The following is a 23,424-nucleotide window of genomic DNA, read 5'->3' on the forward strand; positions in this document are numbered from 1 at the left end:
CTAACCCCTACACACCCAGGCTTCTACTGAGGACTAACCCCTACACACCCAGACTTCTACTGAGGACTAACCCCTACACACCCAGACTTCTACTGAGGACTAACCCTAAACCCTACACACCCAGACTTCTACTGATGACTAACCCCTACACACCCAGACTTCTACTGAGGACTAACCCCTACACACCCAGGCTTCTACTGAGGACTAACCCCTACACACCCAGACTACTACTGAGGACTAACCCCTACACACCCAGACTTCTACTGAGGACTAACCCTAACCCCTACACACCCAGACTTCTACTGAGGACTAACCCCTACACACCCAGACTTCTACTGAGGACTAACCCCTACACACCCAGACTACTACTGAGGACTAACCCCTACACACCCAGGCTTCTACTGAGGACTAACCCTAACCCCTACACACCCAGACTTCTACTGAGGACTAACCCCTACACACCCAGACTTCTACTGATGACTAACCCTAACCCCTACACACCCAGACTTCTACTGAGGACAAACCCTAACCCCTACACACCCAGGCTTCTACTGAGGACTAACCCTAACCCCTACACACCCAGGCTTCTACTGAGGACTAACCCCTACACACCCAGGCTTCTACTGAGGTCTAACCCTAACCCCTACACACCCAGGCTTCTACTGAGGACTAACCCCTACACACCCAGACTTCTACTGAGGACTAACCCCTACACACCCAGACTTCTACTGATGACTAACCCTAACCCCTACACAGCCAGGCTTCTACTGATGACTAACCCCTACACACCCAGACTACTACTGATGACTAACCCTAACCCCTACACACCCAGACTTCTACTGAGGACTAACCCTAACCCCTACACACCCAGACTTCTACTGAGGACTAACCCTAACCCCTACACACCCAGACTACTACTGAGGACTAACCCCTACACACCCAGGCTTCTACTGAGGACTAACCCCTACACACCCAGGCTTCTACTGAGGACTAACCCCTACACACCCAGGCTTCTACTGAGGACTAACCCCTACACACCCAGACCTCTACTGAGGACTAACCCCTACACACCCAGGCTTCTACTGAGGACTAACCCTAACCCCTACACACCCAGACTTCTACTGATGACTAACCCTAACCCCTACACACCCAGACTTCTACTGAGGACTAACCCTAACCCCTACACACCCAGGCTTCTACTGAGGACTAACCCCTACACACCCAGACTGCTACTGAGGACTAACCCCTACACACCCAGGCTTCTACTGAGGACTAACCCCTACACACCCAGGCTTCTACTGAGGACTAACCCCTACACACCCAGGCTTCTACTGAGGACTAACCCCTACACACCCAGACTTCTACTGATGACTAACCCTAACCCCTACACACCCAGACTTCTACGGAGGACTAACCCTAACCCCTACACACCCAGACTACTACTGATGACTAACCCCTACACACCCAGGCTTCTACTGACCCCTAATTCATAACTCATAACCCCTGACCCCTAACTCATAACCCCTGACCCATAACTCATAACCCCTAACTCATAACCCCTGACCCCTAACTCATAACCCCTGACCCCTAACTCATAACCCCTGACCCCTAACTCATAACCCCTGACCCATAACTCATAACCCCTGACCCATAACTCATAACCCCTGACCCCTAACTCATAACCCCTGACCCCTAACTCATAACCCCTGACCCCTAACTCATAACCCCTGACCCCTAACTCATAACCCCTGACCCCTAACTCATAACCCCTGACCCATAACTCATAACCCCTGACCCATAACTCATAACCCCTGACCCCTAACTCATAACCCCTAACTCATAACCCCTGACCCCTAACTCATAACCCCTGACCCATAACTCATAACCCCTGACCCATAACTCATAACCCCTGACCCCTAACTCATAACCCCTGACCCATAACTCATAACCCCTGACCCATAACTCATAACCCCTGACCCCTAACTCATAACCCCTGACCCCTAACTCATAACCCCTGACCCCTAACTCATAACCCCTGACCCCTAACTCATAACCCCTGACCCATAACTCATAACCCCTGACCCATAACTCATAACCCCTGACCCATAACTCATAACCCCTGACCCCTAACTCATAACCCCTGACCCCTAACTCATAACCCCTGCCCCATAACTCATAACCCCTGACCCCTAACTCATAACCCCTGACCCCTAACTCATAACCCCTGACCCCTAACTCATAACCCCTGACCCCTAACTCATAACCCCTGACCCATAACTCATAACCCCTGACCCATAACTCATAACCCCTGACCCCTAACTCCTAACCCCTGACCCCTAACTCCTAACCCCTGACCCCTAACTCATAACCCCTGACCCCTAACTCATAACCCCTGACCCATAACTCATAACCCCTGACCCCTAACTTATAACCCCTGACCCCTAACTCATAACCCCTGACCCCTAACTCATAACCCCTGACCCCTAACTCATAACCCCTGACCCCTAACTTATAACCCCTGACCCCTAACTCATAACCCCTGACCCCTAACTCATAACCCCTGACCCCTAACTCATAACCCCTGACCCCTAACTCATAACCCCTGACCCGGTCTAATAGCCTCTTTGCTGTTGATAATCAGATATTCATTGATATTGTTTGGTTCTGGCAAACCCAGTGAAAAAGGAACAACTAGTCAAAGCTCAAACCAAGTTTATCCACCCGCTGGGTCAAACAGCTGTTTCCACCAGCACCCATATTTACACCCTCCTGTTAGTTTCCTCCTTGCACATCTAGACGGCCAATACATCTCTGTTGCTAGGCAGAAAGTTCAACGATGTGTGTGATAAAAACTTGACCTCGTCCCACATCCCTCACTAATCCACAGCTATCCAACCTCATCAGTAACCTGATCTGACCTCGTCCCACATCCCTCACTAATCCACAGCTATCCAACCTCATCAGTGACCTGATCTGACCTCGTCCCACATCCCTCACTAATCCACAGCTATCCAACCTCATCAGTGACCTGATCTGACCTCGTCCCACATCCCTCACTAATCCACAGCTATCCAACCTCATCAGTGACCTGATCTGACCTCGTCCACATCCCTCACTAATCCACAGCTATCCAACCTCATCAGTGACCTGATCTGACCTCGTCCACATCCCTCACTAATCCACAGCTATCCAACCTCATCAGTGATCTGACCTCGTCCCACATCCCTCACTAATCCACAGCTATCCAACCTCATCAGTGACCTGATCTGACCTCGTCCACATCCCTCACTAATCCACAGCTATCCAACCTCATCAGTGATCTGACCTCGTCCCACATCCCTCACTAATCCACAGCTATCCAACCTCATCAGTGACCTGATCTGATCTGACCTCGTCCACATCCCTCACTAATCCACAGCTATCCAACCTCATCAGTGACCTGATCTGACCTCGTCCACATCCCTCACTAATCCACAGCTATCCAACCTCATCAGTGATCTGACCTCGTCCACATCCCTCACTAATCCACAGCTATCCAACCTCATCAGTGATCTGATCTGACCTCATCCACATCCCTCACTAATCCACAGCTATCCAACCTCATCAGTGACCTGATCTGATCTGGCCTCGTCCCACATCCCTCACTAATCCACAGCTATCCAACCTCATCAGTGACCTGATCTGACCTCGTCCCACATCCCTCACTAATCCACAGCTATCCAACCTCATCAGTGACCTGATCTGACCTCGTCCCACATCCCTCACTAATCCACAGCTATCCAACCTCATCAGTGACCTGATCTGACCTCGTCCCACATTCCTCACTAATCCACAGCTATCCAACCGTATCAGTGACTACAACCAAGTGATTGCCTTTTCCCTCACGTAGTAACTTTCCACTACTTCTTATCCAGCCTCCATTGACCCCACCATATACAGTCCTCATACATGTAACTTCTAGTATAACAATTATTTCATGCTAGAATCCAACAATACTTATTTAATATTCTCTCTCTCATCCCTCCATTGCTCTCTCTCTTTCCATCTCTGTCTCTCTCTCTCTCTCTCTCTCCATCTCTATCCAACCATCCATCCGTCTCTCTCTCTCTCTCTCTCCATCTCTATCCAACCATCCATCCGTCTCTCTCCCTCTCTCTCTCTCTCTCTGTCTCTCTCTCTCTCTCTCCCTCTCTCTCTCCTTCTTTCTCTCCATCTCTCTCTCCATCTCTCTCTCCTTCTTTCTCTCTGTCTCTCTCCCTCTCTCTCTCTCTCTCTCTCATCTCTCTCTCCTTCTTTCTCTCCATCTCTCTCTCCTTCTTTCTCTCTGTCTCTCTCCCCCTCTCTCTCTCTCTCTCTCTCTCTCTCTCTCTCTCTCTCCTTCTTTCTCTCCATCTCTCTCTCCTTCTTTCTCTCTGTCTCTCTCCATCTCTCTCCGTCTATCTCTCCAGAAGTAGAGGCCCACTCTCAGCTGATGGTGACAGGCGTTCTGGTTGCCATGGGGATACTCCTCCTTATCACCGCGGTGATCATTGCTGGATACTGCTACTGGTAAGAGAGGAGGGGAGGAGAGGAGAGGAGTAAGAGGAGAGAAGAGGACAGGAAGAGGAGAGTAGAGGAGAGGTAGAGGACAGTTGAAAAGAGTTTGAGGAGAGTTGTGAAGAGGAAGATGAGAGGAAGAGAAGGAGAGGAAGGGGGGAGAGGGGAGGGGGATAGGGCAGACAGAGGGTGGAGAGATAGACCGTGTGTCAGGAAACACACTGTTAGAAAGGCAAAGAGAGGAAAGAGTGTGTGTGTGTGTGTGTGTGTGTGTGTGTGTGTGTGTGTGTGTGTGTGTGTGTGTGTGTGTGTGTGTGTGTGTGTGTGTGTGTGTGTGTGTGTGTGTGTGTGTGTGTGTGTGTGTGTGTGTGTGTGTGAGACAGGATACACCCGCCCAGGTCTCTCTCTACAGGACTGCCCGGTGGAACAATAGTCCTGACCTCAGGATCACAGACACACACACACACTCCGTGCCAGAAGTACAGGGTGGACCCCTATCTATTTTAGGATGCCAGATAGGAGTATGAGAGGAGGACGTGACGGAGACCAAAGAACAGAGAGAAAAATGTGTGACAAAACAGAGAGATGGAGCCTTTGGCAGTGGGATGGACAGACAGGAGACAGAGAGATGGAGCCTTTGGCAGTGTGATGGACAGACAGGAGACAGAGATGGACAGACAGGAGACAGAGAGATGGAGCCTTTGGCAGTGGGATGGACAGACAGGAGACAGAGATGGACAGACGGGAGACAGAGAGATGGAGCCTTTGGCAGTGGGATGGACAGACAGGAGACAGAGAGATGGACAGACAGGAGACAGAGAGATGGACAGACAGGAGACAGAGAGATGGAGCCTTTGGCAGTGAGATGGACAGACAGGAGACAGAGAGATGGACAGACAGGAGACAGAGAGATGGAGCCTTTGGCATTAGGATGGACAGACAGGATCTCAGTCTGAAACAGGAGATGGAGAGATACAGGAGGAGAGGAGGGAAAGACATGATGTTTTGATAACAGGAGGAGAGAGATGAACAGGAGAGGAAAGACATGATGTTTTAATAACAGGAGGAGAGAGAGGGTGAAGAGGAAGGGGGAAGAGAAGAGGAGTGTATATTTGGTTCTCTCCTGACACATTCTGGGATGTCAAACATGTACATCAATTTCTCTAATCCCTTCTTCTCTGCCTCTCTCTCTCTTCCCCTGTCACTTTATTTATATTTTTGTTTCTCTCTCTCTCTCTCTCTCTCTCTCTCTCTCTCTCTCTCTCTCTCTCTCTCTCTCTCTCTCTGTCTCTCTCTCTATCTGTCTCTCTCTCTCTCTCTCAATTCAATTCAATTTTTCAATTGACTTTATTGACATGGCAAGTTCATTATTACTTACATTGTCAAAGTATACATATCGAAAAATAAAAATAAAATATATATGTATATATATACAAAATATATATATATTTATATATAAATAAATGGTGGAACCAACAGTAATAATAATAGTAGTAGTGGACATGGGATTACCATTAACAACAGCTACAACAACAATATTAATCAGAACAACAATACATTAAATCAATGGTAGTAGACCAGTGTCAACATGACTTGAGAAGACATATGACCTGGTATGAAAGACAAAACAAAACTAAGCTAAATGGGAAATATTATCAACATTACTTTGCATTTTTCACTGGCTGTCCCTCAGGTTGTGGCAGGAGGACACATATTTGGCTGCGAAAACTGCACATTTTGGCTTTTCACCCAATAAATATTTTATAGTTTCAAATTCTTTGTATTGAGTTATAATTTTGGGAAAGAAATATGCTCTTAGGTCTGAGTATTTGTCACAGTGTAGTAGGAAATGCAGCTCTGTCTCTACCTCTCCCCTGGAGCTGAGTGAGCACAGCCTGTCCTCTCTGGGCAGCCAGGTTTGTCTGTGACGACCGGTCTCTATAGCCAGACTGTCCTCTCTGGGCAGCCAGGTTTGTCTGTGACGACCGGTCTCTATAGCCAGACTGTCCTCTCTGGGCAGCCAGGTTTGTCTGTGACGACCGGTCTCTATAGCCAGACTGTCCTCTCTGGGCAGCCAGGTTTGTCTGTGACGACCGGTCTCTATAGCCAGACTGTCCTCTCTGGGCAGCCAGGTTTGTCTGTGACGACCGGTCTCTATAGCCAGACTGTCCTCTCTGGGCAGCCAGGTTTGTCTGTGACGACCGGTCTCTATAGCCAGACTGTCCTCTCTGGGCAGCCAGGTTTGTCTGTGACGACCGGTCTCTATAGCCAGACTGTCCTCTCTGGGCAGCCAGGTTTGTCTGTGACGACCGGTCTCTATAGCCAGACTGTCCTCTCTGGGCAGCCAGGTTTGTCTGTGACGACCGGTCTCTATAGCCAGACTGTCCTCTCTGGGCAGCCAGGTTTGTCTGTGACGACCGGTCTCTATAGCCAGACTGTCCTCTCTGGGCAGCCAGGTTTGTCTGTGACGACCGGTCTCTATAGCCAGACTGTCCTCTCTGGGCAGCCAGGTTTGTCTGTGACGACCGGTCTCTATAGCCAGACTGTCCTCTCTGGGCAGCCAGGTTTGTCTGTGACGACCGGTCTCTATAGCCAGACTGTGCTCTCTCTCTCTCTCTCTCTCTCTCTCTCTGTCTCTCTCTGTCTCTGTCCCTCTCTCTCTCTCCTCTCTCTCTCTGTCTCTCTTTCTCTTCCCCTGTCACTTTATTTATATGTGTGTTTCTCTCTCTCTCCTCAGTAAACACCTGTGTGTGAAGGATATAGAGATGAATGATCAGAATGGACAGTACCTGATGAGACAGAGTGAGGAGTACACAACACTACTACCAACATACTATAGTACACAACATTACTACCTACATACTATAGTACACAACATTACTACCACCATACTATAGTACACAACACTACTACCTACATACTATAGTACACAGCATTACTACCACCATACTATAGTACACAACACTACTACCTACATATGTACTATAGTACACAGCATTACTACCACCATACTATAGTACACAACATTACTACCTACATACTATAGTACACATCACTACTACCAACATACTATAGTACACAACATTACTACCACCATACTATAGTACACAACATTACTACCTACATACATACTATAGTACACATCACTACTACCACCATACTATAGTACACAACATTACTACCTACATACATACTATAGTACACATCACTACTACCACCATACTATAGTACACAACATTACTACCACCATACTATAGTACACATCACTACTACCACCATACTATAGTACACAACATTACTACCACCATACTATAGTACACATCACTACTACCACCATACTATAGTACACAACATTACTACCACCATACTATAGTACACAACATTACTACCACCATACTATAGTACACAACATTACTACCTACATACTATAGTACACAACACTACTACCAACATATGTACTATAGTACACATCACTACTACCTACATACTATAGTACACAACATTACTACCACCATACTATAGTACACAACACTACTACCTACATATGTACTATAGTACACAGCATTACTAACACCATACTATAGTACACATCACTACTACCAACATATGTACTATAGTACACAACATTACTACCTACATACTATAGTACACAACACTACTACCACCATACTATAGTACACAACACTACTACCTACATACTATAGTACACAACACTACTACCAACATATGTACTATAGTACACAACATTACTACCTACATACTATAGTACACAACATTACTACCTACATACTATAGTACACAACATTACTACCACCATACTATAGTACACAACATTACTACCTACATACTATAGTACACATCACTACTACCAACATATGTACTATAGTACACAACATTACTACCACCATACTATAGTACACAACATTACTACCACCATACTATAGTACACAACATTACTACCAACATATGTACTATAGTACACAACATTACTACCACCATACTATAGTACACAACATTACTACCACCATACTATAGTACACAACATTACTACCTACATACTATAGTACACAACATTACTACCCTACATACATACTATAGTACACAACACTACAGCACTACTACCTACATACTATAGTACACAGCATTACTACCTACATACTATAGTACACATCACTACTACCAACATATGTACTATAGTACACAACATTACTACCTACATATTTACTATAGTACACAACACTACTACCACCATACTATAGTACACAACAATACTACCAACATATGTACTATAGTACACAGCACTACTACCACCATACTATAGTACACAACATTACTACCACCATACTATAGTACACAACATTACTACCTACATACTATAGTACACAACACTACTACCTACATACTATAGTACGCAACACTACTACCTACATACTATAGTACACAACATTACTACCTACATACTATAGTACACAACACTACTACCTACATACTATAGTACACAACATTACTACCTACATACTATAGTGCACAACACTACTACCTACATACTATAGTACACAACATTACTACCTATATACTATAGTACACAACACTACTACCTACATACATACTATAGTACACAGCATTACTACCTACATACTATAGTACACAACATTACTACCTACATACTATAGTACACAACACTACTACCTACATACTATAGTACACAACATTACTACCTACATACTATAGTACACAACACTACTACCTACATACATACTATAGTACACAGCATTACTACCTACATACTATAGTACACAACATTACTACCTACATACTATAGTACACAACACTACTACCTACATACTATAGTACACAACATTACTACCTACATACTATAGTACACAACACTACTACCTACATACTATAGTACACAACACTACTACCTACATACTATAGTACACAACATTACTACCTATATACTATAGTACACAACACTACTACCTACATACATACTATAGTACACAGCATTACTACCTACATACTATAGTACACAACATTACTACCTACATACTATAGTACACAACACTACTACCTACATACTATAGTACACAACATTACTACCTACATACTATAGTACACAACACTACTACCTACATACATACTATAGTACACAGCATTACTACCTACATACTATAGTACACAACATTACTACCTACATACTATAGTACACAACACTACTACCTACATACTATAGTACACAACATTACTACCTACATACTATAGTACACAACACTACTACCTACATACATACTATAGTACACAGCATTACTACCTACATACTATAGTACACAGCATTACTACCTACATACTATAGTACACAACATTACTACCTACATACTATAGTACACAACACTACTACCTACCTACATACTATAGTACACAACATTACTACCTACATACTATAGTACACAACACTACTACCTACATACATACTATAGTACACAGCATTACTACCTACATACTATAGTACACAGCATTACTACCTACATACTATAGTACACAACACTACTACCTACATACATACTATAGTACACAACATTACTACCAACATACTATAGTACACAACACTACTACCTACATACTATAGTACACAACATTACTACCTACATACTATAGTACACAACACTACTACCTACATACATACTATAGTACACAGCATTACTACCTACATACTATAGTACACAGCATTACTACCTACATACATACTATAGTACACAGCATTACTACCTACATACTATACTACACAGCATTACTACCAACATACATACTATAGTACACACCACTACTACCAACATATGTACTATAGTACACAGCATTACTACCTACATACTATAGTACACAACACTACTACCACCATACTATAGCACACAACACTACTACCACCATACTATAGTACACAACATTACTACCTACATACTATAGTACACAACATTACTACCCTACATACATACTATAGTACACAACACTACAGCACTACTACCTACATACTATAGTACACAGCATTACTACCACCATACTATAGTACACAACACTACTACCTACATACTATAGTACACAACATTACTACCCTACATGCATACTATAGTACACAACACTACAGCACTACTACCTACATACTATAGTACACAGCATTACTACCACCATACTATAGTACACAACACTACTACCTACATACTATAGTACACAACATTACTACCCTACATACATACTACAGTACACAACACTACTACCTACATACTATAGTACACAACATTACTATCTGCATACATACTATAGTACACAACATTACTACCTACATACATACTATAGTACACAACATTACTACCTACATACATACTATAGTACACAACATTACTACCTACATACATACTATAGTACACAACACTACTACCTACATACTATAGTACACAACATTACTACCTACATACTATAGTACACAACACTACTACCTACATACATACTATAGTACACAACATTACTACCTACATACTATAGTACACAACATTACTACCTACATACTATAGTACACAACACTACTACCTACATACTATAGTACACAACATTACTACCTACATACTATAGTACACAACACTACTACCTACATACATACTATAGTACACAGCATTACTACCTACATACTATAGTACACAGCATTACTACCTACATACTATAGTACACAACATTACTACCTACATACTATAGTACACAACACTACTACCTACCTACATACTATAGTACACAACATTACTACCTACATACTATAGTACACAACACTACTACCTACATACATACTATAGTACACAGCATTACTACCTACATACTATAGTACACAGCATTACTACCTACATACTATAGTACACAACACTACTACCTACATACATACTATAGTACACAACATTACTACCTACATACATACTATAGTACACAACACTACTACCTACATACTATAGTACACAACATTACTAACTACATACTATAGTACACAACACTACTACCTACATACATACTATAGTACACAGCATTACTACCTACATACTATAGTACACAGCATTACTACCTACATACATACTATAGTACACAGCATTACTACCTACATACTATACTACACAGCATTACTACCAACATACATACTATAGTACACACCACTACTACCAACATATGTACTATAGTACACAGCATTACTACCTACATACTATAGTACACAACACTACTACCACCATACTATAGCACACAACACTACTACCACCATACTATAGTACACAACATTACTACCTACATACTATAGTACACAACATTACTACCCTACATACATACTATAGTACACAACACTACAGCACTACTACCTACATACTATAGTACACAGCATTACTACCACCATACTATAGTACACAACACTACTACCTACATACTATAGTACACAACATTACTACCCTACATGCATACTATAGTACACAACACTACAGCACTACTACCTACATACTATAGTACACAGCATTACTACCACCATACTATAGTACACAACACTACTACCTACATACTATAGTACACAACATTACTACCCTACATACATACTATAGTACACAACACTACTACCTACATACTATAGTACACAACATTACTATCTGCATACATACTATAGTACACAACATTACTACCTACATACATACTATAGTACACAACATTACTACCTACATACATACTATAGTACACAACATTACTACCTACATACATACTATAGTACACAACATTACTACCTACATACTATAGTACACAACATTACTACCTACATATGTACTATGGTGCACAACACTACTACCTACATATTTACTATAGTACACAACACTACTACCTACATATGTACTATAGTACACAACATTACTACCGACATACATACTATAGTACACAACACTACTACCTACATACTATAGTACACAACACTACAACCTACATATGTACTATAGTACACAACATTACTACCTACATACTATAGTACACAACATTACTATCTACATATTATAGTACACAACATTACTACCTACATACTATAGTACACAACACTACTATTTACATACATACTGTGGTACTCAACACTACTACCCACCATGCTATTTGTTGCTTTTTGTAAATTAACGTTGTTGTTACCATGGTATCTGTTAGCAGGTATGAAGGTGTACATCGACCCGTTCACCTATGAAGATCCCAACGAGGCGGTTCGAGACTTCGCGAAAGAGATAGACGTGTCCTTCGTCAAGATAGAGGAAGTCATCGGAGCTGGTCAGTACCTCTATATACACCTCCTAGACCTCTATACCTCCTTCTACCTCTACCCATAAAGAGATAGACCTGTCCTTCATCTAGATAGAGGAGGTTCAGTACCTCTATATACACCTCCTAGACCTCTATACCTCCTTCTACCTCTACCCATAAAGAGATAGACCTGTCCTTCATCTAGATAGAGGAGGTCATTGGAGCTGGTCAGTACCTCTATATACACCTCCTAGACCTCTATACCTCCTTCTACCTCTACCCATAAAGAGATAGACCTGTCCTTCATCTAGATAGAGGAGGTCATTGGAGCTGGTCAGTACCTCTATATACACCTCCTAGACCTCTATACCTCCTTCTACCTCTACCCATAAAGAGATAGACCTGTCCTTCATCTAGATAGAGGAGGTCATTTGAGCTGGTCTATACCTCTCTGTGTACTTCACAAACTTTTTGCTCTCACTTCAACCCTTTCTCTTCATCTCCTCTCTGTTCTATTCTTCTCCTGCTCCCATCTCTTCATCTCCTCTCTCTTCGTCTCCCCTCTTCATCTCCTCTCTCTTCATCTCCTCTCTCTTCGTCTCCCCTCTTCATCTCCTCTCTCTTCATCTCATCTTCTCCTGCTCCTCTCTCCTGCTCCTCTCTCTTCACCTCCTTTGTCTACTCCTTCTCTCCATGTAATTTAATTCAAGGGGCTTTATTAGCATTGGAAACATATGTTAACGTTGCCAAAGCAAGTGAAATGAACAACCAGGGATGAACAGTAAACATTACACTCACAAAAGTTTCAATATAATTATTCATATTATGTCTATCTATTCTCTCACCCTCTTAATCTCTCCAGAGTCCTTGACTTGTCCTTCTGCTACCCTTTCTCATCCCTCCTTCTCTCTCTCATTTCCTCCCCTTCTACCACTCTCTCTCTCTGTCTCTGTCTCTCTCTCTCTGTCTCTGTCTCTCTCTACCACTCTCTCTCTCTCTCTCTCTCTCTCTCTCTCTCTCTCTCTCTCTCTCTCTACCACTCTCTCTCTCTCTCTCTGTCTCTCTCTACCACTCTCTCTCTCTCTCTCTTTTCCTCCCCTTCTACCTCTCTATCTCTCTCTCTCTATCTCTCTCTCTCTCTCTGTCTCTCTCTCTCTCTCTCTCTCTGTCTCTCTCTCTCTCTCTCTCTCTCTCTCTGACTCCTCTCTCTCTGTCTCTCTGTCAGTATTAGAGGGTCATGTAGAATATCAGTCCTATCAGGTGAACTGATCTGTGTTCCAAACAGCACCTTGTTTCCTATTTAGTGCACTACTTTTGACCAGGGCAATAGTAGCATTTGGGATGTAGTCCACTAATCTACCCTCTGGCTACCCCTCTGTTCCACATTACTGAGGCAGAGAGATAGTGTGGGTGTGGTGTGTGTGTGTGTGTGTGTGTGTGTGTGTGTGTGTGTGTGTGTGTGTGTGTGTGTGTGTGTGTGTGTGTGTGTGTGTGTGTGTGCGTGTGCGTGTGCGGGTGCGTGTGCGTGTGTGCTACTGTAATGTTAGTCTGGATTTGTGTCTCCGTGGATACCAGGTTTCCCCTCAGGCCCTCTCTCTGTTTCTATCTCTTTATTTTCTTCTCTTTCCTTCTCTGTCTCTCTCTCTCTTTCTTTTCTTCTCTCTCTCGCTCTTTCCTTCTCTGTCTCTCTCTTTCTCTCTACTCTCTCTTTCTTTCCTTCTCTGTCTCTCTCTTTCTTTCCTTCTCTGTCAATTCAATTCAATTCAATTCAATTCAAGGGGCTTTATTGGCATGGGAAACATGTGTTAACATTGCCAAAGCAAGTGAGGTAGGTAATATACAAAAGTCAAATAAACAATAAAAATGAACAGTAAACATTACACATACAGAAGTTTCAAAACAATAAAGACATTACAAATGTCATATTATATATATGCAGTGTTGTAACAATGTACAAATGGTTAAAGCACACAAGTTAAAATAAATAAACATAAATATGGGTTGTATTTACAGTGGTGTTTGTTCTTCACTGGTTGCCCTTTTCTTGTGGCAACAGGTCACAAATCTTGCTGCTGTGATGGCACACTGTGGAATTTCACCCAGTAGATAAGGGAGTTTATCAAAATTGGATTTGTTTTCGAATTCTTTGTGGATCTGTGTAATCTGAGGGAAATATGTCTCTCTAATATGGTCATACATTGGGCAGGAGGTTAGGAAGTGCAGCTCAGTTTCCACCTCATTTTGTGGGCAGTGTGCACATAGCCTGTCTTCTCTTGAGAGCCATGTCTGCCTACGGCGGCCTTTCTCAATAGCAAGGCTATGCTCACTGAGTCTGTACATAGTCAAAGCTTTCCTTAAGTTTGGGTCAGTCACAGTGGTCAGGTATTCTGCCACTGTGTACTCTCTGTTTAGGGCCAAATAGCATTCTAGTTTGCTCTGTTTTTTTGTTAATTCTTTCCAATGTGTCAAGTAATTATCTTTTTGTTTTCTCATGATTTGGTTGGGTCTAATTGTGCTGTTGTCCTGGGGCTCTGTGGGGTGTGTTTGTGTTTGTGAACAGAGCCCTAGGACCAGCTTGCTTAGGGGACTCTTCTCCAGGTTCATCTCTCTGTAGGTGATGGCTTTGTTATGGAAGGTTTGGGAATCGCTTCCTTTTAGGTGGTTGTAGAATTTAACGGCTCTTTTCTGGATTTTGATAATTAGTGGGTATCGGCCTAATTCTGCTCTGCATGCATTATTTGGTGTTCTACGTTGTACACGGAGGATATTTTTGCAGAATTCTGCATGCAGAGTCTCAATTTGGTGTTTGTCCCATTTTGTGAAATCTTGGTTGGTGAGCGGACCCCAGACCTCACAACCATAAAGGGCAATGGGCTCTATGACTGATTCAAGTATTTTTAGCCAGATCCTAATTGGTATGTTGAAATTTATGTTCCTTTTGATGGCATAGAAGGCCCTTCTTGCCTTGTCTCTCAGATCGTTCACAGCTTTGTGGAAGTTACCTGTGGTGCTGATGTTTAGGCCGAGGTATGTATAGTTTTTTGTGTGCTCTAGGGCAACGGTGTCTAGATGGAATTTGTGGTCCTGGTGACTGGACCTTTTTTGGAACACCATTATTTTGGTCTTACTGAGATTTACTGTCAGGGCCCAGGTCTGACAGAATCTGTGCAGAAGATCTAGGTGCTGCTGTAGGCCCTCCTTGGTTGGTGACAGAAGCACCAGATCATCAGCAAACAGTAGACATTTGACTTCGGATTCTAGTAGGGTGAGACCGGGTGCTGCAGACTGTTCTAGTGCCGCGCTGTCTCTCTCTCTCTTTCTTTCCTTCTCTCTCTCTCTCTCTCTCTCTCTCTCTCTCTCTCTCTCTCTCTCTCTCTCTCTCTCTCTCTCTCTCTCTCTCTCTCTCTCCAATGGGTCATTATAAGGCAGGTTCCGCGGTCAGTGGGTGTGTCTTCACATCTAACTAGCACAACAAACTATCCAAGTAGGCCTCAGCAGCCACAGTCAGCTGTTAGATGATCCAAGTAGGCCTCAACAGCCACAGTCAGCTGTTAGATGATCCAAGTAGGCCTCAGCAGCCACAGTCAGCTGTTAGATGATCCAAGGAGACCTCAACAGCCACAGTCAGCTGTTAGATGATCCAAGTAGGCCTCAACAGCCACAGTCAGCTGTTAGATGATCCAAGTAGGCCTCAACAGCCACAGTCAGCTGTTAGATGATCCAAGTAGTCCTCAACAGCCACAGTCAGCTGTTAGATGATCCAAGTAGCCCTCAGCAGCCACAGTCAGCTGTTAGATGATCCAAGTAGGCCTTAACAGCCACAGTCAGCTGTTAGATGATCCAAGTAGGCCTCAACAGCCACAGTCAGCTGTTAGATGATCCAAGTAGGCAGGTCAAGTAGGCGTCTTGGAGAGGTGTGTTGTTAACAGTGTGTGTGTTACAGGTGAGTTTGGAGAGGTGTGTCGAGGCAGACTGAAGATCCCTGGGAAAAAGGAGAACTACGTGGCCATCAAGACTCTGAAAGGAGGATACACTGACAAACAGAGGAGGGACTTCCTGTCTGAGGCCTCCATCATGGGTCAGTATTGTGTGGAGGGGAGGGGAGGGGGGGGACTCTGAAAGGAGGTTACACTGACAACCAGAGGAGGGACTTCCTGTCTGAGGCCTCCATCATGGGTCAGTATCGTGTGGAGGGGAGGGGGGCTCTGAAAGGAGGATACACTGACAAACAGAGGAGGGACTTCCTGTCTGAGGCCTCCATCCTGGGTCAGTATTGTGTGGAGGGGAGGGGGGGACGGACTCTGAAAGGAGGTTACACTGACAAACAGAGGAGGGACTTCCTGTCTGAGGCCTCCATCATGGGTCAGTATCGTGTGGAGGGGGGGGGACTCTGAAAGGAGGATACACTGACAACCAGAGGAGGGACTTCCTGTCTGAGGCCTCCATCATGGGTCAGTATCGTGTGGAGGGGGGGGGGGGCTCTGAAAGGAGGATACACTGACAAACAGAGGAGGGACTTCCTGTCTGAGGCCTCCATCATGGGTCAGTATCGTGTGGGGGGGGGGGGGGGGGGGGGGGCTCTGAAAGGAGGTTACACTGACAACCAGAGGAGGGACTTATCTTTCATATGGACACAGTGTTGTCCCGGTTGTTGAATGAACTGGACCAAGGTGCAGCGTGGTGAGCGTACATTTTATTTTATTTAAGAAAAATGACGCCGAACAAAACAATAAACACGACAAAAACAAACCGTGACGCTCAAAGGCTCTGTGCCCTAAAACAAAGTCAACTTCCCACAAAGACAGGTGGAGAAAAGGGCTACCTAAGTATGGTTCTCAATCAGAGACAACGATAGACAGCTGCCTCTGATTGAGAACCATACCCGGCCAAACACACAGAAATAGAAAACATAGAAATAAAGAAACTAGAATGCCCACCCTAGTCACACCCTGGCCTAACCAAAATAGAGAATAAAAACCTCTCTATGGCCAGGGCGTGACAAGTGTACCCAGTACTATGCAGTACTATGCAGTACTATGCAGTACTATGCAGTACTATGAGGAGCTAACTTCTCCTCTAAACAGTGCAACAGCTACAGAAAATATTCAATGAAAAACAATGTATTAGTGTGTTTAAATGTGTATTAGTGTGTTTAAATGTGTATTAGTGTTTAATTTGTGTTTAAATGTGTATTAGTGTTTTCATTTGGGTATATGTGTGTATTAATGTGTGTATTAATGTGTGTATTGTGTGTGTATTAATGTGTGTATTGTGTGTGTATTAATGTGTGTATTAATGTGTCAGGTCAATTCCAATCTGTAGGTCAGTTCCAGCACCCCAACATTATCCACCTGGAAGGAGTCATCACAGCTTCCTGTCCTGTTATGATACTGACTGAGTTTATGGAGAATGGGGCCCTCGACAGCTTCCTTAGGGTGAGGAGGGAGGGAGGGAGGGAGGGAGGGAGGGAGGGAGGGAGGGAGAGAGAGAGAGAGAGAGAGAGGGGGGGAGAGAGAGGGAAGGAGTCATCACAGCTTCCTGTCCTGTTATGATACTGACTGAGTTTATGGAGAATGGGGGACCCTCGACAGCTTCCTTAGGGTGAGGAGGGAGGGAGGGAGGGAGAGAAAGAGGGAGAGAGGGAGGGAGGGAAGGAGAGAGGAGGGAGGGAGGGAGAGAGGGAGGGAGGGAGTCATCACAGCCTCCTGTCCTGATACTGACTGAGTTTATGGAGAACGAGGCCCTCGACAGCTTCCTTAGGGTGAGGAGGGAGGGAGGGGTCTGTCTGTATCTGTCTGTGGTCCGTCTGTTTCATCGTTGATATTCTCTCCTCCAGTTAAACGATGGTCAGTTCACTCCTATCCAGCTGGTGGGAATGTTACGTGGGATAGCATCAGGTAGGAAGCACACGTTATTTCATGTACACTACAGCTAAGGGCTCTTCTTAGGCACGACACAACACTGAGTACACAGCCTGGACACAGCCCTCAGCCGTGTTATATTGGCCATATACCACACACCCCAGAGGTGCCTTATTGCTATTAGAAACTGGTTGGAAGAGTATAAATACATGTTGTGGTATATGGTCTGATATACCACGGCTGTCAGCCAATCAGCATTCAGGGCTGGAACCACCCAGTTTCTATAATTATTATTATATTATTCGTATGACGTCACCCTGACACTCGTGCTGTCTGTGTATGTGTCACTTCCTCCTCCTGTCTCCAGGTATGAAGTATCTATCAGAGATGAGCTATGTCCATCGGGACCTGGCAGCTCGTAACATCCTCGTCAACTCTAACCTGGTCTGTAAGGTGTCTGACTTCGGCCTGTCACGATTCCTGCAGGAACACTCCTCTGACCCCACGTACACCAGCTCACTGGTAAATATACCATATCTACCCCTCTAACTACCCCCTACCCTACCTACCCTCTAACTACCCTCTAACTACCCCTACCTACCCTCTAACTACCCTCTAACTACCCCTACCTACCCTCTAACTACCCTCTAACTACCCCTACCTACCCTCTAACTAACCTCTAACCCTACCCTCTAACTACCCCTACCTACCCTCTAACTACCCTCTAACCCTACCCAGCCTCTAACTACCCTCTAACCCTACCCAGCCTCTAACTACCTTCTAACCCTACCTTTTAACTACCCTCTAACCCTACCCAGCCTCTAACTACCTTCTAACTACCCTCTAACTAACCTCTAACCCTAACTACCCCTACCTACCCCCTCTAACTACCCCTATCTACCCTACCTACCCTCTAACCCTACATACAGCATGTCTTGGGGGTATGCTATAAAATGCTAACCTCCCCTGCTATTGTAATGGTGAGAGGTTAGCATGTCTTGGGGGTATGATATAAAATGCTAACCTCCCCTGTTATTGTAATGGTGAGAGGTTAGCATGTTTTGCGGGGTATGATATAAAATGCTAACCTCCCCTGCTATTGTAATGGTGAGAGGTTAGCATGTCTTGGGGGTATTATATAAAATGCTAACCTCCCCTGTTATTGTAATGGTGAGAGGTTAGCATGTCCTGGGGGTATGTTATAAAATGCTAACCTCCCCTGTTATTGTAATGGTGAGAGGTTAGCATGTCTTGGGGGTATGATATAAAATGCTAACCTCCCCTGTTATTGTAATGGTGAGAGGTTAGCATGTCTTGGGGGTATGCTATAAAATGCTAACCTCCCCTGCTATTGTAAAGGTGAGAGGTTAGCATGTCTTGGGGGTATGATATAAAATGCTAACCTCCCCTGTTATTGTAATGGTGAGAGGTTAGCATGTCTTGGGGGTATGCTATAAAATGCTAACCTCCCCTGTTATTGTAATGGTGAGAGGTTAGCATGTCTTGGGGATATGATATAAAATGCTAACCTCCCCTGTTATTGTAATGGTGAGAGGTTAGCATGTCTTGGGGGTATGATATAAAATGCTAACCTCCCCTGTTATTGTAATGGTGAGAGGTTAGCATGTCTTGGGGGTATGCTATAAAATGCTAACCTCCCCTGCTATTGTAATGGTGAGAGGTTAGCATGTCTTGGGGGTATGATATAAAATGCTAACCTCCCCTGTTATTGTAATGGTGAGAGGTTAGCATGTCTTGGGGGTATGCTATAAAATGCTAACCTCCCCTGTTATTGTAATGGTGAGAGGTTAGCATGTCTTGGGGGTATGATATAAAATGCTAACCTCCCCTGTTATTGTAATGGTGAGAGGTTAGCATGTCTTGGGGGTATGATATAAAATGCTAACCTCCCCTGTTATTGTAATGGTGAGAGGTTAGCATGTCTTGGGGGTATGCTATAAAATGCTAACCTCCCCTGTTATTGTAATGGTGAGAGGTTAGCATGTCTTGGGGGTATGCTATAAAATGCTAACCTCCCCTGCTATTGTAATGGTGAGAGGTTAGCATGTCTTGGGGGTATGCTATAAAATGCTAACCTCCCCTGCTATTGTAATGGTGAGAGGTTAGCATGTCTTGGGGGTATGATATAAAATGCTAACCTCCCCTGTTATTGTAATGGTGAGAGGTTAGCATGTCTTGGGGGTATGTTATAAAATGCTTACCTCCCCTGTTATTGTAATGGTGAGAGGTTAGCATGTCTTGGGGGTATGTTAACCTCCCCTGTTATTGTAATGGTGAGAGGTTAGCATGTCTTGGGGGTATGATATTTGTGTGTCATTATTCAATGTTCCTGATTCATTCAGGATGATCTGTTATCGTGGTAGCATCCTAGAAGTGTTTACAAACATATTCAATTCTTACAATAAAAGTGACACAATACATTATTTACCATTCATTTCTATTGGGCACAAAATAATCTGAAACACAACCAAAACAAACAGCATCCAACAACTTTGTAGAGTCACAAGCGGGATGTAGTCACTGTGTGCTATGAACATGGAACCAAATACATTTACATTTAAGTCATTTAGCAGACGCTCTTATCCAGAGCGACTTACAAATTGGTGCATTCACCTTATGATATCCAGTGGAACAACCACTTTACAATAGTGCATCTAACTCTTTTAAGGGGGGGGGTTAGAAGGATTACTTTTTGATATCCGTAATACTGGGGTTACTGGGGTTACTGGGGTTACTGGGGTTACTGGGGTTACTGGGGTTACTGGGCTTACTGGGGTTACTGGGCTTACTGGGGTTACTGTGGTTACTGGGGTTACTGTGGTTACTGTGGTTACTGGGGTTACTGGGGTTACTGTGGTTACTGTGGTTACTGGGGTTACTGGGGTTACTGGGGTTACTGGGGTTACTGGGGTTACTGTGATATGAAAGGAGATAGACAATGATTGCTCCCTCTCCCTCCTCTCCCTCCCTCCTCCTCCTCCCTCTCCCTCCCTCCTCCCTCGTCCTCCCTCTCCCTCCCACCTCCCTCATCCTCCCTCTCCCTCATCCTCCCTCTCCCTCCTCCTCCTCTCCCTCCTCCCTCTCCCTCCTTCATCCCTCCTCCTCCCTCTCCCTCCCTCCTCCCTCATCCTCCCTCTCCCTCCCTCTCCCTCCTCCTCCTCTCCCTCCTCCCTCTCCCTCCTCCTCCTCTCCCTCCTCCCTCTCCCTCCCTCCTCCTCCCTCCTCCTCCTCTCCCTCCTCCCTCTCCCTCCTCCTCCTCTCCCTCCCTCCTCCTCCCTCTCCCTCCTCCTCCTCTCCCTCCCTCTCCCTTCTCCTCCTCCCTCTCCCTCCTCCTCCTCTCTCTCCCCCTCTTCCTCCCCCTCCCTCCTCCTCCTCCTCTCCCTCCTCCCTCCTCCTCTCCCTCCCTCCTCCTCCTCCTCTCCCTCCTCCCTCTCCCTCCTCCTCCTCTCCCTCCCTCCTCCTCCCTCTCCCTCCTCCTCCCTCTCCCTCCCTCTCCCTCCTCCTCCTCCCTCCTCCTCCCTCTCCCTCCCTCCTCCTCCTCTCCCTCCTCCCTCCTATAGGGCGGTAAGATCCCCATACGTTGGACAGCTCCAGAGGCGATAGCGTTCAGGAAGTTTACGTCGGCCAGTGACGCGTGGAGCTACGGCATCGTGATGTGGGAGGTGATGAGCTTCGGGGAACGGCCCTACTGGGATATGAGTAACCAGGATGTAAGGGTTCTTTCTACATCTATAGATCTTTCTATATGAGTAACCAGGATGTAAGGGTTCTTTCTACATCTATAGATCTTTCTATATGAGTAACCAGGATGTAAGTGTTCTTTCTACATCTATAGATCTTTCTATATGAGTAACCAGGATGTAAGTGTTCTTTCTACATCTATAGATCTTTCTATATGAGTAACCAGGATGTAAGTGTTCTTTCTACATCTATAGATCTTTCTATATGAGTAACCAGGATGTAAGTGTTCTTTCTACATCTATAGATCTTTCTATATGAGTAACCAGGATGTAAGTGTTCTTTCTACATCTATAGATCTTTCTATATGAGTAACCAGTATGTAAGGGTTCTTTCCACATCTATAGATCTTTCTATATGAGTAACCAGGATGTAAGTGTTCTTTCTACATCTATAGATCTTTCTATATGAGTAACCAGGATGTAAGTGTTCTTTCTACATCTATAGATCTTTCTATATGAGTAACCAGGATGTAAGGGTTCTTTCTACATCTATAGATCTTTCTATATGAGTAACCAGGATGTAAGGGTTCTTTCCACATCTATAGATCTCATTTGATTGGTTCCAGACGGAAGTGTTTTTTACACCTACAATTTCAATTCCACTGGTGTCCCACTCATTTACATTTACATTTAAGTCATTTAGCAGACGCTCTTATCCAGAGCGACTTACTCCCTACCTAACACTGATCCCCCCACTAGTGTCCCACTCCCTACCTAACACTGATCCCCCCACTAGTGTCCCACTCCCTACCTAACACTGATCCCCCCACTAGTGTCCCACTCCCTACCTAACACTGATCCCCACTAGTGTCCCACTCCCTACCTAACACTGATCCCCACTAGTGTCCCACTCCCTACCTAACACTGATCCCCACTAGTGTACCACTCCCTACCTAACACTGATCCCCCCAACTAGTGTCCCACTCCCTACCTAACACTGATCCCCCCCACTAGTGTCCCACTCCCTACCTAACACT

General features: G+C 44.4%; 1 protein-coding gene across 7 annotated transcripts in view; it reads left to right on the forward strand.

Moving 5' to 3' along the window:
- The window catches only part of LOC139561156 (ephrin type-B receptor 4b-like), a 121,176-nt gene that overhangs the window by 75,147 nt on the left and 22,605 nt on the right, over positions 1-23,424 (forward strand). Inside the window, exons 11-19 of one of the 7 annotated variants that reach the window (XM_071378060.1) lie at positions 4,449-4,548; positions 7,274-7,338; positions 12,736-12,839; positions 13,040-13,052; positions 16,769-16,903; positions 18,130-18,260; positions 18,662-18,722; positions 19,054-19,208; positions 22,268-22,417. In XM_071378060.1, the coding sequence (XP_071234161.1) occupies positions 4,449-4,548; positions 7,274-7,338; positions 12,736-12,839; positions 13,040-13,052; positions 16,769-16,903; positions 18,130-18,260; positions 18,662-18,722; positions 19,054-19,208; positions 22,268-22,417 (914 nt within the window). Of the gene's footprint in view, positions 1-4,448; positions 4,549-7,273; positions 7,339-12,735; positions 12,853-13,039; positions 13,053-16,768; positions 16,904-18,129; positions 18,261-18,661; positions 18,723-19,053; positions 19,209-22,267; positions 22,418-23,424 lie in introns of all 7 variants that reach the window. The other 6 variants (XM_071378059.1, XM_071378063.1, XM_071378062.1 and 3 more) reach the window with 6 other exon arrangements.

This window comes from Salvelinus alpinus, chromosome 31 (assembly GCF_045679555.1).
Source record: "Salvelinus alpinus chromosome 31, SLU_Salpinus.1, whole genome shotgun sequence".
In the NCBI taxonomy this organism is placed as follows: Eukaryota; Metazoa; Chordata; class Actinopteri; order Salmoniformes; family Salmonidae; genus Salvelinus; species Salvelinus alpinus.